Source organism: Mus pahari, chromosome 8 (genome assembly GCF_900095145.1).
Source record: "Mus pahari chromosome 8, PAHARI_EIJ_v1.1, whole genome shotgun sequence".
Classification (NCBI taxonomy): domain Eukaryota; kingdom Metazoa; phylum Chordata; class Mammalia; order Rodentia; family Muridae; genus Mus; species Mus pahari.
Window position 1 is genome coordinate 86,552,343 of NC_034597.1, and position 10,804 is coordinate 86,563,146.

General features: G+C 34.5%; 1 protein-coding gene across 2 annotated transcripts in view; it reads right to left on the minus strand.

Annotated features, from left to right (window-relative positions):
* Dach1 (dachshund family transcription factor 1) overlaps positions 1-10,804 on the minus strand; it is a 385,477-nt gene that overhangs the window by 105,568 nt on the left and 269,105 nt on the right. For both annotated transcript variants that reach the window (XM_021203188.2, XM_029541759.1), the window contains 2 exons: positions 8,196-8,331; positions 6,778-6,912 (listed from right to left, as the gene is read on the minus strand). In XM_021203188.2, the coding sequence (XP_021058847.1) occupies positions 6,778-6,912; positions 8,196-8,331 (271 nt within the window). The remainder of the gene's footprint in view (positions 1-6,777; positions 6,913-8,195; positions 8,332-10,804) is intronic.

A 10,804-nucleotide genomic window follows, 5' to 3' on the forward strand; every position in this document is an offset into this window, starting at 1 on the left:
AATCCAGGAGTATTATTCTGCTGAGTGGATACAGTAATAAAATGCCCCCTACATACTTATCTCTAATCTCAAAGATTAGTGCATCACTCAACCTTCAACAGAGAGACTCTTTTAATGAGGTAGATGATGATTAATAAGAGACTCACAACCAGTCAATGTGATGAAAATTAGATATTATAGAGTCCTCCATCCTAAACGGGACATTTATATCACAACCTCTTCCACCAAGACTCAGGAATAATCAATGAAGAGGGGAAGTAAATGTTGTAAGAGCCAGAGGTGGTGGATATTTACAAAGAAACACTTTTTGGACATGACTATACAGTTACGCAAGTATACTTACTGTGACTTCCAATGCATTGTCAGGATAGGCAGAAAATGAAGATAGTCAAAGTCCCAGCATCAATAGGAAAGAACTAAAAAAATCCCAACCTTAGGAATGCGGGTCTCTAGAGGCTACCCATACTCCAGTTAGTGGCTCTAAACCATTGCACATAGAGGTAGCACTGAATGAACTTTTTGGGGTATGTAAAAATTAAATAGGATATACATGAATTTGGGGTGAAGTGGTAGTAGGAATGGAGTATTTTACCCAAATGCATGATATGAATATAATAATAAAAACAAACATATTTTAATCAGGAAAAAAGATGCAGTTTATAACTGAAGGATGCTTGATCTAAGTACTTACAAATGAGAAATAATTAAAAAAGTTTAATGGAAGAAATAACGTACATCATGTTTGTAACAACCAAATAATTTCAGCACTATTTATGTTCAGTATGACAAGAGTCATAAGAGTCCCTAGGATGAAAAACTAATCTCTAGGGCCAGTATAATGTTTCCGTGGGTAAAGACAGTTAGCTGCAGCCAGGTCTTATGACTTGAATTTGATGCTGGACCTCACATAGTGAATGCACAATTCAAAGTGTAATATGTGCTAAAAGTGTGAAAACATGGGAGATTCCGCAGAGAAGGGACTTTTAATCTAAACAGTCCATGTGATAACTACATTAGATAATAAAATTTTAATATGGCAGAATATAATATTGCTATTCATTAGTGTAATGGCAATCTATGATTTTAAAGAAGAAAGCCATTTTTGAAGATAAAAATCTTAAAGTAATATTACAAGTTTTAAAATCCCATTGTTTAAAACAATGAAAAGTATGCAAAAAATTTAAAACATATTTTAGGAAACTTGAGATAAGCCATGTTTAGCCAGCTTTGGAAAAAAATTATATACAAGATCTGCAGTAGAGAATAAATTAATAAAGAAAGGATATTTAGGTATGGACATGTTTTAATATGTGCTGGTGCATTTCACACCTTGTTCTCTAATTCACAGTGCCAAGCAAATTCCTTTTATACAAGGACAACAATTTCTGGGAATCTTGAACAGTGTGGGACAAAGTTTCTCACAAAGAGTTCTATGCCCTGATACAAGTCTCCTTAACAACCCTCCTCAAATTTGTCCTGCTTCTAAAATGTTAGTTTTCTGCAGAAGACACTAGTGAGGGAACGTATTCTATTTCTCAGAAGCAAAAGTAATCCACACTGTGTTGATAAAAGCAGATTTGAGAAAAGAAATTAAAAAAACAAGTGATAGAAATATTTTAATTAAGGAGGGGCAAGAAGAAAGGGAAGAAGTGAGAAGAAGAGAGGTAGACAAGGAGGGAGGGGAAATAGGGAGCAGAGATGAGAAGAGGACAAGCAGAAATGTGCCTTCTTGGTTTATTTTACACACTTGGGGCTTATGCATATTTACTCATAGTCACATCATATTATAATGATCTGAGAACTAAATTTACTAATATAGACAACTTGTGAAGTCCCAACTGAATGTGTGCTGTTGGGTATGCACAGCCCTGTCAAGGACCCCAAAGCCTCCATGCTATCAGAACTGGAAATCCTTTCCATAGAGTGGCTCTGAGGGATGGCAAAATCCTCTATCAGTCGCTGTGCGGATGTCAACAGTCTGTGTAGAAAACATTCCCACATAGCTTTATCCCCTACAGATGTTCACATCCTGAAGTCTACTTCCACGCAAAGCCTGCTCCTAAGAGTGGTAGCTGAACTTGCACCCTTACCCAGCAGTACATATTAACCCAATTTCTATTTATCTGCAATGGCCCTGCCTTCTCATTTAGCTTATACCATAATGCTGCCTGCCTCTCTCTTCCTCTCTCTATAAAATATATGAGATGCTGTAGCTTCATCTGAGAACCCAGACGAACCTACCCCAGTTTTCTGTGTGTTTGTCATGTACTTGATCCCACATCAGTTCTAGTCAGGATCCTAAGACCCAAGTCATGAAAGCAGTGGCAATCATGTAAACCTGTCCTATTCAATATCTGTTGGTTGATTTCTACTCAGAGGGAAAAGAGCCCTGGTTTTTCTAAACCCATAAAGCTCCAGGGAACTTGTGATAGTATTAAATGTTAGACAATGCAGATTCTATTTATATATTTAGGATATATAATATGACTGCAACTACCACTAATGTCAAGAGGTCATTAATTTAAAAAAGAGTGATGGAAGACAAGGGAAAGGATATGGAAGGTTTTGGAGGGAGAAAGGAGATGGGGAAATAATGCAATATATCCCTTCATTTTGAAGCATCAGAGTTTCTTTTACAAACACTGACTTTAACAAAACCTTATAATCTTCATAAACATTTCTCATTTTGCCTGGGATTTCCACATGAAGTTTAAATGTCTATACTTCTCAATATGAAACAATTTTTCATTTTTCATATTTTAAATGTGGTTTAATTAAACCTTCTCAAGGCTTAAGATTCCATTGAAGTCCTCTTTATGCAAAAAAATAATAATAAATGAGAGCACTCACTCAGCTATTTGTTTCCTGAATTCTGAGTTTATACAGCTTCTAACTGAGAACTGATCATTACCTGTTTTTTGTTTGTTTGTTTATTTGGTTGTTTGTTTGTTTGGTTGGTTGGTTTTTTTGGTAGCGTGTATTATAGGCAGTGGGTTTTTCATATTAAGGAAGACACACATATTCAAAAGTTATTGATGAGTAAGACTTCACACCAAATCATTTGGGGGCACAAAATGAATTTTTCTATCTCAGCAAAGTATCAATGTTTTCCTAAGAATTATTACCTTTTGAATGATTTAGTTGTTAGAAAGCAAATTGCACATAAAAAGTTCAAGCTGCAAATGACATGAATATATAATTAACTTTTCTACAGATTTCTCTAAATAAAGTTACTTGTTCAATAGAGATATGAGTAGTAAGAAAGTTGCAGGGCTATTGTGAGGGATATGATAAATGGAGTCATGAAAAAAACAATTTTTAATTTAGCAGACTCTATCAATCTAGAAAGCCCATGAATATTTACAATTAATTCAGTATGCTGGAAGTAGATGAAAGAGATATAGTTCATCCAAGAGAAAGAGCAACATAAAACAAGGCACTATAATTATAACAACATCTATTAAAATTTCCATGATTTGAAATCAATGGTAGTTTCACATACCCAGTCAGAATGCTAAACATTTAATTTTGTAGATAAAATATTGAGATACAGTTGGGATTTGGTTAAGATCTGTGTTCTGAGAGAGAAAAGATTTAGAAAACCCCACTGCAATAGTAACTTTAGCAAAACAGGAAGGTGCCATATGTATTCGTAGTTAGAACACTCAATGATAATCACACTACCGAAGAAAAGATGTTTCTGACTTAAGAACATAATAACCATCTTTGGCTCACTCTTCCTTTCTATTTCTTGGTATTCTCTACCAATTCAAACTACATAGTATAATTATATAGACAACTTGGTTTACTCACAATTACTGTAAATGTTCAGTTGACTCAGAGCTTATTCACTAAGAGAAAGTGCATTAATAAATACATAATTTCTAAGGGAGAAGACGAATGTTGTAGTAAATTTATGGACTTAGGAATATACAAAAATAGAACATTTAAAAATATTCTATAATAATAACACAATAATTACAAAAACCAATAAGTAGCCTAGAAAAACTCTTTTTTTAAAAAAATTATTTTATGTATGTGAGTCCATTGTCACTGTTCTTAGACACACCAGAGGAGAGCACGGATATCATTGCAGATGGTTGTGAGCCACCGTGTGGTTGCTGGGAATTGAACTCAGGACCTCTGGAAAAGCAGTCAATGCTCTTAACTGTTGAGCCATCTCTCCAGCCCCTAGAAAAACTCTTAATTTATGGATGTTCCAGATCAACTCAACTGGAAACATAAGGCTGTAGAGTTTTCATGACATTCGCTGCTGGGATTCATTGCTGCAGCTATTGGCAGTCTCCATCATCCCTTTACCACTCTCTGTAGATTTCGTATTTTAATTCCCAGTGTTTCACACAACTATTCTTGAAAATAATTCAACTCTTAATATACTTATATCCATTGCATATTACTAGTCAATTTCCCATATCTGTTTCTCTTTAACTACATTTTATTTGTTTACTATGTGTCTCTGTATGTGCATTTCAGTGAGCATATTTGCAGATCAGAGAACAAATTTCTGAGAGTGGGATTCTCCTTCCATAATGTGAGTTTCAGCGGCTAAATCAGAACCTCTGTATTTAAAGTAGTGCCCACTGGCAGAGTCATATCTACAGGCTCCTTGTAGCTTTTTACATTGAACTATCTAAACAGCATTCTTGGAAAATTGAGAAAATAGCCACTTATTTTCTTAAGAGATTTACTCAGTTGCTGAATGTTTGGAAAAAATTTACTTCTTTGTTCATCCAATTAATTATTATATTAAATATTACTGAGAAATTTATTTTTACAAATTGTTTCCCTAATATGATAACATTCATAATTGAGTGGTATGATGATCTTTTATTAAATATGAATGAAACAGAACATATAACATGAATGTTCTTCAATATTGAAGAATGCATGGCAAATTGGAATTAGAAGTATAGAGTGTAAGGGACTTAGTGATGTGCCATATATACACCACTAAAGTTATAATAGCATAATAGCCTGTATGTATACACACAGTGATCCTGCACAATAAATCATAGAAAAGCTTGTTCAAGTTGCTATTTCTCAAATGTATTTCTACTTTAACAGGGTAGTGTTCTCATGGAAGTTCCAAAGAACAGAGATCCTTATTTGTAAATATTTGAAACGTTTGTAATTTTTTAAATACTTGCATTCTTTCTTCTTAAGGGAGTGAATAAGGATGTAATGCATTTTAGGAAAATATTTCCTAAGCATTTTTATTCTTCTCTAGGCTTACTCAATTTATTTTTTAAAAGCATTTCGAACTACTTAAAAATCTAACTTTCGACACCCTTTATAAAATTTACAAATGAATTATTTCATTTCTCCTATGATGGAGAGGACTAAATCTCATATCTTGTTCATGCTATACAAGTACTGTGTGTTCCCAACTTTAAACTATCAATTCTTAGGCAAAAATGAAGCAGTTTGATTTATATTTAAAAATAGCCAATCAGGTAATTTACATGTATAAAATTTGAACTATTTATATAATGTTTTTATAAAAACAACACTGGCCAGCATGAGTTTGAAAAAGTTCAGAGAGGTGTGGGAGAGTGAGGAGGGAGGAAAGGGAAAGTAAAAAGACATGATAATATCAAAAACTCAAAAAATTTAAAAAATAGTTAACAAAGAATGAAAGTTGAAAGCAAGTGAGAAGGCTTCTATAGGCACAACACAATACTTGTTATATGAACTTACATATGAGAATATGTACTTACATTTTTAGAATAAATATGAATTAATATGCATAATAAATAGAATTAATATGCATAGCAAAATAACATTTCAATTTTCTAACGAAATTTCTTCCCAGATTAGAAAATTCACAAGCACATTCCTAGCACTTTTGCTATAAAATTGGCTTAGACCTACATGGAAATACTTTAGTAGGAAATCTGCACCTTTGCAGACCCTAGGCTTTGTTACTGCTGAGAAGTGTGTGTTTGTGTGTATGTATGGATATATGTGTCAATACATCTGTGTATGTGTGTGTGTATTCATATGTAAGTAGGCACATATTTATGTATGTGGGTAAGTATGCACATGACATATATGTGGGGAGACCAGAAGTTGAGCATAGGTGTTTTTTGTTTGTTTGTTCTCTTTGTTTTGTCTTTTTCAGTAACTGTCAGCCTTCGTTTTGAGACTGAACCCTACCACTGGGAACTGGAACCCACCAAAAGATGAGGCTGGCTTGTGAGAAATCACTAGTAAAACACATGTCCCCTCCTGCTCAGGTTTTAGACTCAAGGACACAATCATCACTTTCTTAGACGTTTTTTGCTTATGTTCTGGTGATGGAAATCAGATCCTAATATTTTCAAAGCAAGTCCTTGAAGGACTGTTTCCTACACCCTTTGAAATGACTACAAAGATTCACTTGAATATCCTGAAATACTTAAAGATTATCTATCTTTAAATCAAGATAGAGTTTCTGTGACCTGTTTTATGTTCTGTCATGCTAAGTAAAATATAATGGCTTTGGATACATTAAGAAACACAAACGATAAATTAATAAATAAAAAATAAACATTTGGCACATATAATTCGCTCTTAAATATGTTGTGAAAATTAAATTGTCACTTACCATTGTGTAACAGGAAAGTAGCAGATCTGTATCCAGACACCTTTTGTTGAAGGGGCCTAATATTTTATTAACAGTATTCATTTAAAATATTTACCTTATTGTACTAATGCAGAAATAGATGTCATACTTCGTTTCAGGAACAAAAGAAAGGGCAGAGAATCATAAATTACCTTTTTCAATGTGGATCCGTTTTGACTCATGCCCCATGTCATGACCAGCCAAATCCCCCTCCTTTGGCCCAGGAAGCACATTTGGGGATAAACCCATCAGCATCTGGTTCATGGACAGGCCATTCTGATGGACAGCTGGTAACCCCGAAACAAAGAACAAACACAACAACATCAGAAAATGTGGTTAACATCTATCAGTTGAATGGTTTTTAGAACAACAAAAAAAAATAAACACATAATACCCAAATTTAATATCACGATCCTTTAGTAAAATTACTGGGAGATTGATAAGCAACGGCAATCCTTAAGGATGAGCAATAAAGACCAAAAATAATACCACTTTACTATATTTAATGTCACGTAAAGTAAACCCTTTTCCATGGTTAGAATTTGTGGCCTGTTAATGTTAGTATAACCAATAAAAATAGAGTATCCAATATTTATTCTAGAGCATCAGGTTTCTTCTTTAGCAAATGAACTTCCCCCTCTGGAAAACTTATGTTCTCAAAAACAAAGCCCTTTAACAATGTCAGGTTAATATGAGTGATTTTCTAACTACCTGATATAATCAGCACAGTTTTCTGCAACTAATAAACTAACATCATGTTTCAGTATCCTTATAGTATTATATCCCATAGTATATTGCATGAATGAAAATAATTTTGCCCTTTAAATTTTATTTAAATAACTCATTAAATGCAAAATATCTATACTATATAAAATAATACTATAATAATAATAACATGATGATTTTTCTATGATTTGATTGGTGAACTCTCCTCTATATAGAAACTAAAACTTTGGTTCCTTTGGAGCTAGCATGACAGAGCCTCTGGGAGCCATCTGATGTAGGTACTATTAGAAAGTTATATACTACTTTTTATTCCTGACCATAATCCTAAGATTAAAATCCTTTAATTCAGTGAGCATCTAAATGACAAAGTATTGGATTTTTCAGAATCACTGTGCTTAATTTGATTTATCTTATATGTACTTATGGATATTTTTTTATTAAATAAGGTAGGGTGTTAAAATCTGATCTGTAAAAATAGCGGGGCTTTCCATTGAAGAAATGTACGTGAATAAAGCAGCAACGATGTACTTAGGTGTCAGATAGTTGGGAATTGGTTGTGTACTTCAGAAACTCATCTGGAAGATTACCTACTTTTTCTTGTTTCATAGCTTCAACTCTTTCTGTGTAGTATCAAAGAGAGGATGTTATATCAGAACCTGTTAATGTCGTGTCATCCTTCATAGCATTCCACACTGGGACACATAATTCTGAGGAATGGCTATGGCTGGAGAGCTTCGGTACATGATACATTTGAGATCCATTTGGAATGAGGGCATTTTGATTAGAAAGCCCAGCTGCACCTAATAAAGTTTCAGATGGTGACAAGCAGAAGTATAAGACCTACGGATTCTGTCGGAAGAACTCTCAGTCCTCGCCGGAGAGCTGGACACACTGCTGCTGCGATGTGAGGATGGGTGGCTGCCAGGCCTCCGGCCCTCCTCCAGAGATGGAGCAGGTGAGGGACTGTCGGGAACACGCTCCTGCATTGCAAAGAGTGAAAAGAGAGAAGAAGGGGTCAATACATTGATCCTAATGCATGAACGTTATTTTTCTCTAATGAGGTTAGAAATATGAAGAAGGCTATGCCAAAAAATAAAAAAATAAAAAAAGTACCCATGGTGTTTCACCTGCATTTAACAACACTAAAAGATATATTTACTCTTGCCCACAAATCTCAAATTCTTGCATCCATTTTCATCTGAATTACTGATATCATACACTCTTGAAAAGTCAAGATAGAAAATTATTATTTTACTGGTAAACCACAATACAGCCATGGCAAATAGTACTAAGGCATACTTTGAAGAAAATGTTAGGCCATAGAAGACAATTCAAAATAGCCCAGTAAGAGCACCTAACAAGAAAATTTTTATAGAACCAAGCAAGACTGAGTTCTGGATAATTCTTTTGAGGGTATTTTTACATTTGTTTTTCTACTTTAGCAGGCATTAGGGATCAATGACTACACGCAATGTGGATATAACAGAACAGAATATTATCAGAAGATTGTTAGTGCTGTGTGACACCACTCTAGATGCATGCTGGCCACAATTAATGCTTTGTGACAACATAATATTATTTAATATTAAAATTATTTTCATTGAATTAACGAATCTCTTTTCCCCATTTCTATTTGTGAAATATATATCAACTGATTTTTCAGACAATCTTTCTATAATGTCTCTCTCTACGTTCTATGAAAACATGTCCACTACTCTATGCACTTCACAATGAACAAGCTGTGCTACTTAGAGTTATATATATATAGGAATTATAGATTAATAAATTAACTATTACTTAAAAATTCATACTTTAAGTACCAAAATATTTTCATTTTCATATATTAACAACAGGCATGGATGAACTCTATCTATAATAACCAATATGTATTTGAGATTAGAAACAACCTTTCATACTTAAAAAATGGTACACAAGAGACAGGAGATGGTTAAGGACATGTGGGGCTCCTACAAAGGACCTAGGTTTGGTTCCCAGCACTGAGATAGTTCACAACCACCCTTAATTTCAGTTGCAAAGAAAAAGCACTGTTCACAACTCTGTCCTTAAAAACCCCATTGGTCTCTAGATGGCTGCAATCTACCTGCATATATATAAAAAAAAAATCATCAGGAACGATCTTAGACATGTCTGTTCTTGAGTTTTGTTTCCAGATCTTCCTGTGGACAGAGTAAGGCACCTGAAAGCAAGACCTAGGGAAATACAAGTTGAAGTGTGAGCCCTTTGTTCCTAGGAATATGAGGTTATATGGAAGATCAGCTGTGTAGCAATTTGTCAACAAGGGGGTATACTAAAACCACTCATCTTCTGTGGTTAGTGTCCTTACAAGACGGTGTGTAGATAAAGGATAGGCCATTTGTGAAGAAGGAGGCAAGACTGGAATCACAGATCAGCACACCAGGAATTGTCAGCTACTGCCAAATCTCTGGAGATGCAGAAAGGATTCTGCTTAGAGTATCAGAGGAACACTGTCCCTTGAATAATTTGATTTTGAACTGGTAAAATCTAGAAATGTCAGAATATTTTTAGATATTTTAAGACAACTGGCTTATCATTGCTAGTTTGGATGGCCCAAAGAAAATGTCCTACCCATGAAGAAAGTTCTAGAAATTTCTTTCTATAGATAGGTAGATAGACAGACAGACAGACAGACAGACAGACAGACAGACAGACAGACAGACAGACAGATAGATAGATAGATAGATAGATAGATAGATAGATAGATAGATAGATAGATAGAAATCAAGCAGGACAAATCAAGTAGCTTTTGCATCATGTACACTTTTTTCAATGATCTACCTTGCCAATAAGCATTTTTAACAGATACCCTGAGGATTCACTTTGCAGAGCCCCACAGTTAAAATGGAAGCAAGTGCCACCATACTCAAGCTTTATTTTAAAAGTTTATACCATAAACTAATCCCTGACGCCTGTCCTAAAGAGCATGATGCAATCCCGTAAGTAGCTGCATGGCAAGTAATGAAGAAGCTATCTGCTCAAACATTTTTTAAAAGACTACGACAACAACAGCAAGCAAAAGAAAATTATCATCCATATTCTAGTCTAGACCAAAGGCAATACGTTCCTGTAGTGATACGTTGCTAAACCGTAGCAGTTTGAGCAAGGCTATATGTGGGTTGGTTTCTGGAAAGGACAATAGAAGTCCTTTAAAGCAGAGCTATCCGAACCATCGTACCATAGCATGTCCTTCACCATTTTGGAAAAGATGCTGAATATTGTGTCCTCTAATTTTTGCTAATATCAAAACTGAGTAATAGATGAATAAAAGATAAATATGTTCCAACTCAGCTTCACTGCTCTTTCACCTAAAAGGCGGAAGAACAAGTCACTGAAAAAAAAAATGAAGAAAATAGGAAGAGAAACACACACATGAACACACAGATACACACACCACACCAAACACACACACACACA